The sequence below is a fragment of the Bombyx mori genome, chromosome 1 (genome assembly GCF_030269925.1).
Source record: "Bombyx mori chromosome 1, ASM3026992v2".
Taxonomy (NCBI): domain Eukaryota; kingdom Metazoa; phylum Arthropoda; class Insecta; order Lepidoptera; family Bombycidae; genus Bombyx; species Bombyx mori.
This window is the reverse complement of record NC_085107.1, coordinates 20,623,139-20,637,451: the sequence shown is the minus strand read 5'-3', so window position 1 is coordinate 20,637,451 and position 14,313 is coordinate 20,623,139. Positions and strand designations below refer to the sequence as shown.

General features: G+C 40.6%; 1 protein-coding gene across 1 annotated transcript; it reads right to left on the bottom strand.

The window, feature by feature from the left end:
* Window positions 1–11,820: 11,820 nt before the first annotated feature.
* Window positions 11,821–13,340, bottom strand: LOC101745324 (G-protein coupled receptor moody). Its single transcript, XM_021347178.3, has 3 exons — window positions 13,079–13,340; window positions 12,750–12,988; window positions 11,821–12,665 (listed from the first exon to the last, which is right to left on the bottom strand). Exons 1-3 carry the CDS (start codon window positions 13,274–13,276, stop codon window positions 11,960–11,962), a joined length of 1,143 nt encoding a protein of 380 aa, XP_021202853.3. The 5' UTR covers window positions 13,277–13,340; the 3' UTR covers window positions 11,821–11,959.
* Between the last annotated feature and the right edge of the window lie 973 nt (window positions 13,341–14,313).

The window sequence follows — 14,313 nt, the reverse complement described above, 5'->3', positions numbered from 1 at the left end:
GATTGTTTATATAAAATTTCTTATTTTATCATGCTTAAAACATACAAGAATAATAATTAAAACATATTTTATAGGATCTCAAGAAAGTCGATGCCCCAAAACTATTATCTTTAATTCATTATGAAGCCCTTATCCGAAAAATCGGACACCATTTTTCGGTCGGAATCTATTGATCATGACGCTAATCATAAATACCTCTTAATAAAATATGTCATCAAAAAATATTTAGACATTCTGTTTAGATATTTCGGGAAAAAGGCTACCGACAAAATCTTTTCGGAACTATTTAGGTAAATAAAATAGTTTTATTCCGTAGTGAGTAAAACACTATTGTAAATTCGTTAAATATTTAATAATTAAGTGATTTTAGAGAGGAAGTCATAAGGAATGACGTTTGTTATTAATGAATAAATGTTCTGTAGGTGTTTTTTTTATCACGCGGTCCCTTGATAAGTTTAAAAATGGTGCGGCGCACCTTCCTTGAGGTGCGCTGCGGTATTGTGTTACGGACTTTAGAGTCAGCAAAACAATTAAAATAGATTGTAATAGTCTAAGAAAAGCACGTACTCAAAATACGATAACATTTAGCATGCTAGAAATAGGCAGATGGCACTGTACTACGCCATATTTTTATGTTTTGCGGCAAACTACAACTTTATAAAATCAGTGTAGCAAATTTTAAAAATCGTCATATCGTTTACTTGGCAAATTTGAAGCACGAACTCGTCTTAGATTTCACATAATATCTAAATCACATCATCTTCGCACATAACAATATACTTACTTCCTATTAAAGTATAAATTCTACAAATACATTCATACTCAACAATATTTAAAATAAAATGAGCCAAGAACGTTTATCGATAAAACCTACTAACATTAAAATCTTCAGGGCAGCACTAAAACCGCCATGTTTTGTGGCCAAATGACATCACAGTGGCATGAATTTTTGTTGACGTTTCATTTCCATAGGTTTCATACTTCAGTGCTAAAAGCACCGAGAGTGGTTCCGGACGACCGGATCAATTATTGCTTTTATTGCAATTATTGCTGATCGAAGGTGACCAGGATAAGAGGGCTATCGTGCCGCACTGTTTTTTCAAAGTATGTAGCTTTGTGACGCTTCTCTAAGATACTGACATACGAATCGGTTCTAGATTTAGGTCGTCGTGAAGAACTATACTCCTCACATATACTATGGTGCTCCGACGGCTATCCTGCAGAAACGGGATTGGATGAGCTGGAGAGAGTTCGTGTGTATAGGGGCCGCGTGAGCGAACACTACACTTGCGTAGGTCACGGAACGTGTGCAGGTTTTGTCGAGTGTCCCCTTGTTGTCAAGGGACGATTGACTAACGACGCTTGCAGATCATGGGGTTTTCGATTGTTTCTTTGACTTCAGTAGCTGTGGGGGGGGGGGGCGGCAGGGAAGCTTTCCGCTCGACCTCGCTGTAAACTAAAACGTGTGTTCGGGATCCGCGGAGCTGTGACACGGCGCGGGAGTGCCACGCTCGTGGGGGGCCTCCATCACCATCTCGGTTACATTTGCCCTCCGGGGTGAGCTCGAGTGAAACGAGAACTATTTATAAGCGTGGTTTCCCACGGCCACCGCATGTGGTACACACTGATCACAGGAAACTAAATAGCGAAAATAAGCGTCTTTAACTTACTAGTACTTACTAGTACAGAAGGGTGTAAGGGGAAGTTAATAGGGGGGTAGGGTGTGTGCCGGTACCACTTATACCGGCCGTTTATAAGAGAGTAGCGATTTGAGATTAGCGCGCGAGAGGCAGTGACGGAAGACCTCCACACCCAGCTGCAGATCACTGAGGACTGCACATTTTCATTTCCACATTCCAGTGACGATATTCACTCTGAAATATTTGCACTACAATTTTTATAAGCTAAACTCTCAAAATGTGTATGTGTACATTCCCGTGTGGGACGACAGAGGGCGCTCAGGCGCTCGTCTGGCTCACTCATTTTAATCCGTCTCAAGGACAACTTCTTCTCAATGTAATAATACACACATATGCTTACCTTATCTCTTGAATGTGTATTGAATACTTACGTAGGTATATGTCGGCGTTAAGCCAGGGTTTACACACATAAGTTCTTTTAAAATCAAAATACAATACAATTCTATAAAACTTTAACATTACTATTTTATTACAAAAACCTACGTCTTAGTTCTTACAAAATTAGATATTTTGTGATGGTTATAGCAACTACAACTTCTTTTATACAAACAAATGTAATTACTGCGAAATAATTCACAAAATATAGCTTAATATTCACAATACATATTTTAGTGATTTTTACATGACTGACATTTAATTTATTTTACATGAATTACTTTTAAGTAATAATAACTAACATTGTTATTATCCAGCCTTTTTTTTTTTTTTTTTTTAACGCTGGGGAATCCATTTACGGATACCCGATCGAGGGGGGTAACGGACCGGGTTATGTCGGACTCCGGCGCCTCCTGAAAGGAAGAAGAGGAGATGAGAAGGGCCGAGGTCCTTCACCTCCCCCAATTTCTCACAGGAGACTACGCCTTGAAAAAGGCGCGCGAAGCACTTGCCCCGCAGAACGACTACCGACTAAACCCCATCGAGCTCCACCACACCGACTACACGAAACTTACGGTACCGCGATGCGCGCCGAAAGTCTCGCCTTAGGCGGTACCCGTACTAATGTTAAGACGGGATTTCATCCCCGGGAAAATCCCGTAGAACCTCGTCTCGGGAGACACACCGTGAGCGGCGCACAGGAGCCACCTTGCACCGCTTCACCACCGGACCAACAGTCGAGTGCCGAGCGCCCCCGCACCCGGCACTCGATAGTCCCTACGAGGGCTGAGCGGCGGCCTCTCGCACGCGCCGTCCACGTTATTATCCAGCCTAACAATAGATGGCGCCAACAACATCATTGCATAACAATTACAATACTTAATTAAATTATTGCTGTTAATTATAATATAAATTATTATTCATATTTATGCTTTATTCATATTTAATTATTTACACAGTCATTTGTGTTTTTAAACAAAATAAAATAAAACATTAAACATAGGTATTCTGAACACATCAAAACAATGTCTGCTAATTGTTAAATATGGTAGAATAACAGTTTCATCTTGCTAATAATAAATTAATATTAACATAGAATAAACTAAACTATATATTATTATGTTAATTATTGCCAGTAGTGGCGTCTGCGCCCATTTATTTATATTGTTATGTATTTTTAGAATCATTCGCATAAATTAGTATTTTTCATCTCAATGAACACTAATATTAAATTGCAAAAGTGAGTTTTTGTTTATTTTTGTTATACTGTCGTGTCTAACAACCTACTCGACCAGTCCAACTTGCAATCTATTCTGCATACACGCCTACATGTGTATAAAAAACGGTAACGGACAAAGGATATTAATCCAGAAAAAATGCACAAGTCCTGCGCAACTCAGTTCAACTCACTGGACGCCTGACAAAGCAGCCTACTTAGCAAGTATAAATGACAACCTGAACTATAGAACAAGGAAAAGAGCTGGGACCAAAGTTTGTTTTTCCAAAAAGCTGCACCATTTACAGAGAGCACACAAGGGCACACAGCGAAGAACATTTGGAAATGTCATTCTCATCTCGTCTCGCGGTCTACTTACTCTACAACTGAACATTAAATGCAATGTACAGCGTGTGTTCTAAGTGACAACTTTTAACTTTAATATTGTATTTTATTTCATTATCCGGGTATTGAAAACACGAGAACATAATAATATGTACATATCATGTGAAGTGGTATTTAAAATATTAAATTTAGGTATAAGAGTGGTAGTCTCGCAGTACTTACGAGTACAAATAAATAAAGTATGCGCACTCGTACCGAGCGACGCGACCGGGCCGGTGTCCGGATCCTGCGGGGGGGGCTGGGGGCGTACCTTTTTTTCTAAATTTTTCAAAATTGTTCGTACTTATCAAATGCTTACGTGCCTTTTTTAATGTATATATTGGTGGACGAGCTCAAAACCCACCTGGTGTTAAGTGGTTACCGGAGCCCATAGACATCTACAACGTAAATGCCACCCACCTTGAGATATAAGTTCTAAGGTCTTAGTATAGTTGCAACGGCTGCCCCACCCTTCAAACCGAAACGCATTACTGCTTTACGGCTGAAACAGGTAGGGTGGTGGTATCTACCCGTGTGGACTCACCACACGTTCTACCATCAGAATAACTTCTGTGGTGAAGGAATAACATCTCGCATAAAAATCAAACCCGAAAATTTGTGCAATGTCCTGTGCGTCTGTCTGTAAATACAACCCAGTCCATTTCTATCGTGCAGCAGTAATGTGTTTCGGTTTGAAGGGTGGGGCAGCCGTTGTACTGTCAAACTTAACACTTACAACGTATCAAGGTAGGTAGCGGCATTAACGTGCTTGAGGTCTAAGGTCTCCGGTCGCACCATAAAATCAGGTGGCCGTGAGCGCCTCTCTTGTAGCAATAAACAAAAACACATCCACGAATCGACTTACCTTACTTAACGTACCTTCTTAGTACGTGACAAATGGCGTCTAATAAGCGTCTAATAGTTGACAACATCATTCCATTCCAAGCGCCCGTCGCGTTCCGACGTACCCATCGTGATAGCAGATCATTGTTCGTGGCACATCTGTCGCCCTAGTGTTTCTCAAGAATTTGTAGGTACCTGCGCCTAATAGCGACACATTGCCGCCCGGGAACAATAGAACCTTTTTTCCTGTAATCGTTTCGGTATCAGTTCGATCAATTCAGTATCCTCCACGTTAGGGCCTCGCTAAGGCGAGCGCGTGTTTAATAGAGACAGAATTTGCATTCAATAGAGGCAGAATTTGCAGCCTTCAAGACCGCGGTTTCCATCGCACTCACCGTTCTCACGCCCGCGCAATCTTCCGCGACCTTCGTCGTGCCCGCTGCCCCCGCGCCCACTCGAGATTCCGCGGTTTCCGTCCGGCCCGCCACCCCCGCGCCTCTTTAAATACCTGCCCGTAGATCGCCCACGCCCTCTTCCTCATCTGACTTGGAGTCAGACATGGAGGTCAACCTCTCCTCCGCCACCTAACGATGGATTCACGGTAGTCCAGAAAGGTAAGAAGCGCGCCGTGGAATCCCGAGGTCTCGCAGCCGCTAAAGTGAGTAAACGCTCTCCAACTCCCGTCGCTCCTTCCGTCCGTGGTATACCGTCGTCAGTTGCAATCGTTCGTCCGGTTGCAATAACCAAAACCCAGACCCTCCCTCGGTAACCCTTCAAGAGAATGCTGCTTAGGACCGAGTTTCCCTGGCTCTTAAGACCAAAAAAATGTATTTCAACAGTGCCCACAATCTCGCGAACGGCCTCCAAAAAGATGACATTCCGCCCGCATATAAAATCAGTTCGCGACAGTGCCGCGTTTATTCTCAGTAGACTCTACCCCATGATCTGTAAGCGGAGTAAAATATTCCTTCGGAACAAGGTGACGCTTTACAAAACTTGCAAAAGGCCCGTCATGACTTACGGCGAGTGTGCTGTTCGCTGTCGCGGCCCGCACACACATAGACAGTCTCCAATCTCTACAATCCCGCTTTTGCAGGTTAGCCGTCGGAGCTCCGTGGTTCGTGATGAACGTTGACCTACACGACGATAATCCGGAAATACAGGAAGTCAGCGTCGGAATGGTACTTCAATAAGTTATGCGTCATGATAATCGCCTTATTGTTGCCGCCGCTGACTATTCCCCAAATCAGGAGCCAGTCACCGTCGACACCCTAGACACATTCTTACGGATCCATCGGATCCAATAACCTTTGCCTTAGACTCGTTCAGCTCTAACACACAGGAGCAGGCTTAGGGACTTTGGTAACCGTACTCGTCGAACTCGACAAAGACTTCGATGTGCAACCTAACCCATGCATCAGCTCGCTGAGTTTCTCGCCGGATCTTCTCAGCGGGTCGCCATTCCGATGCGGTAGTAGACTCATTCGCGAAGCAGCTACTCTTAAGTTGTTGGATCTTCTTCGGATGCACCCTGGTAGCTGTTAGCTAATCCCACCCCTCCTGGTCAAACCCATGCTCTTCCACCTGTCCTAGTGAAACTGGAAAGGCCTCCGGGCCACCAATAATCCTTCAATCCTAAAAAAAAGTTGACAAGATCTTGAAATTAAATAATAAAAATAATTGAATAAAAGTACAATGAAAAATTATAAAATCTCGATTAACCACTATTAGACTCAGAACATTGTTAAAATCATATAACCTTAGCAATCTATTTTCAGAGCCCACAAGAATAACTAGCACATCGGCAACCTGTATATAGATAATATTTTCACAAATGTAAAACCTTTACATAAATGCGTTTATTAATCATTTAAGTTCAGACCACAGTGGATAATTCTTATCTTTTAAAATTAAATCTGTTTCAGATTTTAATAGTACAAGAAAGCTACCGTTTGTTCCTATTAATATTAGACGTTTGGAGAAGCTTAGAGGTAAAGTTTTGGCAAAAATTCCGAGTGTTTGTTATAGTGAAGATCCTAATGTTCATTACATGGATTTATTTAATGTTATTAATTCTGAATTTAGTGCCATCTTTACTTCTAAAACTCTGATCTTACATAATAAAAGATCATTCAATGAATGGGCGACTGTTGGAATTCACAAAAGTAGGCAGAGATTGTATGATCTCTATCATGAAAAATCATATAATCATAATAAGTCATTTCATGAGTATGTCTCTAAATATTCCAAGCTGTTTAAAAAAGTCTGTACATTGGCCAAGTCATTGCACTTAGGCAATCTTATAAAAAATGCACCTGACAAAATTAAAATGACTTGGAATATCATTAATAGGGAGACTGGGAATGTCAGAAACAGCAATGCTGAATTAACTTTGAAAATCAATGATCGAATAATGACTTCTCATCGAGAAGTGGCCAGTGCCTTTGAGCGCTACTTTGCTGATATCCCAGCTTCTACTACTAAATCTTTAATTTCATCTCCTACCGTCGCCGAATCATTACTGCAAGATCATGTTGATAAATGCAGTGTTAACTTTAAGTTCACAAATATTGATATAAAGGACATATTGATAATTTCAAGCTCATTAATATTAAGAAAACTGGTGATTTATGGGGAATTTCAATGAAGGTTATAAAATCCATTATTGATATAATCGCACCTTACCTTGCTACAATATTTAATGACTGTATTGATGGTGGTGTGTTTCCTGATCTAATGAAATATAGTAAAATAATATCTTTGTTTAAATCTGGTAGGACTTTTGACCCCTCTAACTTTAGGCCCATTTCAGTACTACCTACATTGAGTAAAATTTTTGAAAAATATATTTTGGAACAACTTTTGAACCACTTCAATTCCAATAACCTGCTTCATAACAAACAATATGGATTCACTAGAGGTCGGTCAACTATTGATGCAGGTGTAGATCTCATTAATATATCAATGATTTACCTAAGTTTATGGAAACCCATCACGAGGTCGTATTATTCGCTGACGATATATCATTATTGTTTAAAATTAAACAAAATTTGGAAGATTATGACGATGTGAATGATGCTATCTCGCGCGTGGTACATTGGTTTAGTGTTAATAATCTGTTATTAAATAACAAAAAAACAAAATGTATAAAATTTACCACACCTAATGTTGGACAAGTAGACACTAATATTACTGTAAGTGGAGAGACACTGGAGCTTGTGGATTCGACAGGTTTTCTTGGTATAACAGTTGATTCCAAGCTGCAGTGGGGTCCTCACATATGCAAGTTAGCGAGTAGACTTAGTTCTGCAGCGTTTGCGGTAAAAAAAATACGAACGTATACTAATGAAGATACGGCACGCCTGGTTTATTTTAGTTATTTTCATAGTGTTATGTCCTATGGCATTTTGCTATGGGGCAATGCTGCCGATATCGAAACGATTTTCATCCTGCAGAAGAGGGCTATTCGTGCTATTTATAATATGCACCCGAGGGAATCCTTGAGGGACATGTTTAAGGAAATCAAAATTCTAAGTTTAGCGTCCCAATACATTTTTGAAAATTTATTGTACGTGCGTAAAAACATTGAAGAATTCCCCAGAGTCTGCGATTTGCACAATGTGAACACTAGGAACAAACATAGGCTTGCGTTGCCGGCGGCTCGAATTAAGAAAATAAGCAACTCTTTTAGGGGGCTGGGTGTACAGCTTTTCAACAAGATCCCACTAAACGTTCAATTACTACCTGTTCATAGATTTAAGAAAACTGTTAAGGAACGTTTGTGCAACAAGGCATATTACCTATATAAAGTTAAGGATTATTTACTAGATGGCACTACGTGGGAATTAGGCGCTCGCTCCTGGCCTTTTCATTTTTCATTATTATGAATTTTATTAATTGTATTTTTTGACTTGTTTTTTCTTTTATTGTAAATATTTTTATTTATTTAAAAAAAAGAAAATATTTGAGAAAAAACAAAAAAAAAAGCCCTTGAGTTTGTTTCGCCGGTTCTTCTCAGGACTGTGGCTTTTTTTGGAACCGGTGGTAGAGTTAATATTGTTATTTGTATTTTGACATTCAACAAGTGTGTCATACTGACATCTATGTTGAAATAAATGATTTTGAATTTGAATTTGAACACAACTGATGATTAATATGATTTATAATTATAAATTAATAAAACTTGATACATTTGATGAGGTTTTGTTTAGTTGGGAAAATTTTCCATTGGCTATTTTCCATACACAGTAAAACAATTAACAAATTAGACATGGGAACATGTAATTCATGCCTTACAAATAAGTGAGTGCGAACTGACAGCTCCTGGCGACCGGTGCCGGAGACCACGTCGCCGTGAAAATTGTTGTACTCCCAAAAGAGAGTAAACGCCATGCTTCCAACGAGCGGGCGTTCTTCTTATAAATGAGTTTTATTTCTTCGTGTTATAATGGAATATATACCTATATATTTATTTATTAAGTTGCACCAACAAAGTGATCATCGATGTTTTGTACATTGAACAATTGACAAAAGTTCATGGCAGATGTCACCTCAATTATAGGTACAATCGACAGTGCATTAACAACAAAAATAAATAAAAAATTATATAACTAAGATTGATTGCTTAAGATAAATTTATATTTAATTGGGAAATGATCCGCGACAGATTTTTCCTGTAAGTACTGAGACAATTAGAAAAAACATCTATTTCACTTAAAATTAGTTCAGCGCAATCGGACAACTCCGAAGGTACATTGACGGAGACCGCGCTACCGTGGACATTATTGTAGTCCCAAAGGATTCTGTTTAAGGGAGAGTAAGCACCTAATGAATAGAAAAGAATTATACCATACAAATAGATAAATATTATACAGTTACCTATTATTTGTTACGGGGTTCCAAAGAGTATTTCATTTACCACTGTAGCCCAAAATTTACTTTCTCAGGTAGGTTTCACTTTTGTGGAATTAATATATGACGAAGAAGGCAGGATTACGTGGAGGTAGAGGATGTAACGGAGGTGAAGGATCGGCGGTGCTTCTGAAAGGTTACGGAAGTTCACGTACACTTCTCGGAGGTTATCGTAGATTCCCGTAGATTTCTCGGAGGGCTTAGTAGACTCTCGGAGATTCACAGGGTCTCGGACGGCTTAGTAGGTTCTCGGAGGTTTAACGGAGTGACTAGTGACTTCAGCGATTGGCGTCACGTTGCTTTTACAAATGGTGACGTCAGCGTCATTCTATTCATTATTGTCATTCATTGCCTTCCATAGTGATCGTAATTAAGAGTCGCTTTTGTGAGCAATTCGAGTGTACAACAATAACAACAGAGCTCCGCCCCGATCGGATGCTCGAGTCGGTACGTTTTGTGTCACAATAGTCACTCGTATTTATAGTAGAAAACAGGGCTGGATTCGGATCGAAGATACACACCTATCTTTAATTAATCCTAGGTAACTAAATAGTAATGTTGCGCTGACATATGTGTATTATGTGTAATAAATAGATAAATATTTTCAATATTACAAATAAAGTTTCTAGGGATGATTCTGTCTTGCCTACTACCTCCACCTTCAAAGCATGTGCTAAGGCGTCCTTCAAGGTCAAATATTTACACATCTAGGTTATAGAATGTAATCGAGGTTATTTGCGATGCACAGCACACTCTCGCAAAACTCGCTGCAACTTGTAACAGCGCGTAGCCGGTCTACCAGTTCCTACCTTCTGTACACAATCGAAAAAAGCCTTACCGAAAGTCATCAAAGGCTCTCCTTAGCCTTAGTAAATGTAAAAAAAGACAACTAAGTATGATTTTGGGATCTTTTACTGGTTACAGATGTTTTAACACACATCTAAATGTTGTAGGTATAGCCGGCAGCCCTCTGCCCCCGTTTAACACGGAGCCCGGGCGGCAGTCCCCGCGGAGTCTGAGCGAGCTGTGGACTCGGCTCGACTCGGATGTATATATAACACAACCGAAACTTCGACCGCTCCTGTCGCCGCCCCGATGCTGTTGACACACTAAGGGCATCCTGAAGAAGCATCCTGGACGAGATAATAAAAAAAATCGGTTGTCTGTAAAGTCGGTTTACCGACGATAGTTGAACGTGATAACGTCATAAGAAAATACTGATGGAATGGTTTCATTTTTCAATTATTGCAATTATCGTTGCTATAAACAATTGACACCACATTCACTTTTCACTGAACTTCATAGTTGACGAAAACATGTAAATGTATTATTGTATAGCAGCTGTCCACGCGGATGCATCGCTCATTCAAGTAGGAGAGAGACTGCGGAGGCCGATTGTGCCTCCTTGTCGCTCGTTGCGCGCTCTCGCTTGCACTTCAAGCCTTAAATGGAACGCCTCAGGGCGAGGTAACGCCGAATGAGTCACGTTTTTTCGTGCGTGCAGCCTTACGTTTTCACGTCAAAAATTCCCGCTCAAGCTATTTCCATCCCGTTACTTTTCCTCGTATGAAAAATGAAACACAACAGACAAAATAAAAATTAAATTGAATTTCAAATGTTTCGTGGTTACAATTATAATTATATTTAATGTGAGAGTAGTTAATTGGCATAGTGTGGTGTGGTTTTTTATTCCTTATCATTTGATATCAGATTTAAAAATGTTTTTGGTTTTATCTGAGTATTGTTGTCGTCGTCGTGATCTCAAGGATGAGACCCTCGACGTACTCATAGTCCTGTCGAGCGACGTGCTTGTGTTCAATTGTGTGTCGCGCAGTCATTTGTCGATTTTTCACTTGAAGTATGTACTTGAATCATATTTGAATCACAAAAATAAAACTGCTATTATAATAATCTGCTGAGATGAGTGGCGACGTTCCGTGTGCTCCGGCACCCATTTAATATCAGGTGGGCCGTGAGCTCGACTACCCTAAGCAGACTTACAGATCACTAAAAGATCAGCTCAGCAATGAAACATTGGAGCATGGATGTCACTTACACCCAACTTCGAATCAAGCGGTAACAGAATTTTTATTTCCTAAATACACATTGAACTATACTTACATTACATAAATTCAAGACAAACTACATATTATTTAAATTTAGACATCACAACAATTACTTAATTTTACTAGAATAGAATATGAAGACATACTTATTTTATTAAATATAACCAGAAGTTAGCGTAAATATTTTACTATAATAGAATATGAAGACATAATTATTTTATTAAATATAACCAGAAGTTAGGGTAAATATTTTTTTTCTAAAATTAATCGCTATGGAATGTTGTTTTTGTATTTTAAATATGATTACTAGCTTTTTATTATGATTATTATTATCCGCTTACACATTTTAACATACAATACAATATAGATATTAACTTTAGTACTATAATAATATACTACTACAGCGACAATAGATGAACGAAGATGAGAATAGAATGACGCCAGGTGAAGGTTGAGCCGGACGCTCACCACCGGGGGGCGCGGGGGGGAACAGACCGGAACAGGCCCCGGTACGCGTCCCGGTACTCGTGGGACAGCACCATGTACACGAGAGGGTTCACACAGCTCGCCAGGTACACGAGGATGTATCCAATAAGGAATAAAATAACGGGCACGTCCTTTTCAAATATCTTCACCAGAGTCATCGGCAAGTAGCATATCCACACGGAACACAAGATCGCAGCGATCATGATTATCAGCTTCCGGTCCTTTTTGGACAGCTGCATGGTATTCAATTTGGTGACCAAGTTACGAAACGCTGATGCGCCGGATGACGATGAGGTCGAGGCGCCTTCGGTGGACTCGATCTCCTGATCAGCAGGAGAAGTGTCCACAGAGGGCGGCTGAGCAGCACGCGCGACGGGCGGACGAGTGGCCCAGCTGCCGCCGCGGGGCGCGGAGCTCCGATTTGATCTTTTCGAGGAGTCCCGTACTTCGTAGAATAAACGTGTGTAGCAAATGGTCAAAGTCGCAAATGAAGTCAAAAACGTAAATATGTAATAAATGGCTCTTGGTGATCGTCCCGCTGAATCTGCTACAATCGTGTACGATCCCGTCACATTATCGCGTCCGAACTGTCCATAAATTCCAAAGCAGGTTGGCATTAGCATCATTATTGCCAGAAACCATATGGTGACCACCATCAAAATAACATTACGCATCGAAAATAATCTGGAAAAGTTTACTTGAGTTAATTTTGAAGATAGATAGATGAGTTATTTGTACATTTACATCGTAACGGGAAAATTTACTGACCTATTTGAAATCGCTGGCTGCGTGATTAAAATAACCCGACTGATACTGATGGCCATCATAGACAACATAGAAGTGGCCAGCAGAACGAATCGCGACAAGGGCAGCAACCTCCGGGCCACGGAGCCCAGCGTCCAGGTGCGGCGGAGCAGGGCCAGCCCCGTCAACGGGGCGTGCACTCCGCTCAGCAGCAGATCCGCCGCGCACATGTTCATTATAAACAAAGATGCCGGTTTCGCCTTCTGTAGGGTCGACAAACACATTCACTACGATATTGTACAGCTTCATCCATCGTCACAACTCTACAATGTGCTAAACTGAGCGGACCGTACCAGCTTACACTTGCCGAGGGCCATGATGGTGACCGCGTTGAACGGCACGCCGATGAGGGCTATGAGGAAACAGCAGCCTGCCGCAGTGTAGATTGCGAACGAAGGACACTCCCGGAACAGAGCCGGCTCTGATGTCGCCGCGTCACTTACATTGCTGACAGGTAATGTATCCATTGTTGATATTTCATCAGGTTCCATGGTGATTCCTGAAAACAAACCATTCGATAATTACACTCTGTATGACAATATGAAACTAACCTGCGGGCGTAACTACCTTCAAACCTGGTCTTAATTTTATTTTACGATAAACAAATGTTAAGTGAAACGAAGAGAGCGGCATTAGGTAAAGTAGGTACTCGTATATACAGAGTCAGTATGTACATTAGGTTGCGAGCAGTTCGTAGCGCTACAGGTGGTTCATTGTACCAGCCCAGTTCGGGCTCGGAGCGCGGCGCTGCGACCCTCCCTCTCGATTGCCAACAAATATTCAACTAAAGGCTATTCAGCTTTTTAATTTGCGAAATTAATTCACCACATCACGCGTATTTTTAATATATATATATAGTATATGATACATATATACCTACATACGAGAGATAACTGAGCTAGATCAATTTATTTATTTTAGGAAATTCATTTGTAACGTGGTCCCAACTTTACTTTACCGCCTCTGCATCTCTGTTCATTTCATAAATTTTAAGAAAAATATATCAGCGCCCTTTTAGAGTACTGTTATGGTATTTTCTTCAAATAAAATATCCCAAGTGAATGTAAAGTTTACGTTGTCTATGCGTCCATGCCGGTACTGTAATTGCCGACGTGTGATGGATTAGGCAAACATCTTGCGCTCGATTTGGGTACACGAATCGCAGTGGACTGAACAGTCATGGAATTATAACCGACTTAGGATTAGCGACCAAAGATTAGCGATTTGTCGTGGGCGTTCCCGCGGTCGACAAATGCCGACCTTGCTACGCTCCGCCCACTCCCTTCATTTCAGAAATATTTTGGTCTTAACGGTAAGTCAAAAAAGTTTGATATTTACTCCAAAAACCAAAACAAGTAACAAAAATTCTGGATTAGATTCATTTAAATTTGTAAGGTTTTACTTTAAGTGCGGCTCCCAACGCGGAGACCAGCAAGGCCGCTCGCTCTCTTGTTCTTCAAATATTACTGAAAATTGTGTTTTAAAATGACCCAGCTTCTCATGAAAATGAAATAGTGTATTTCTTGTG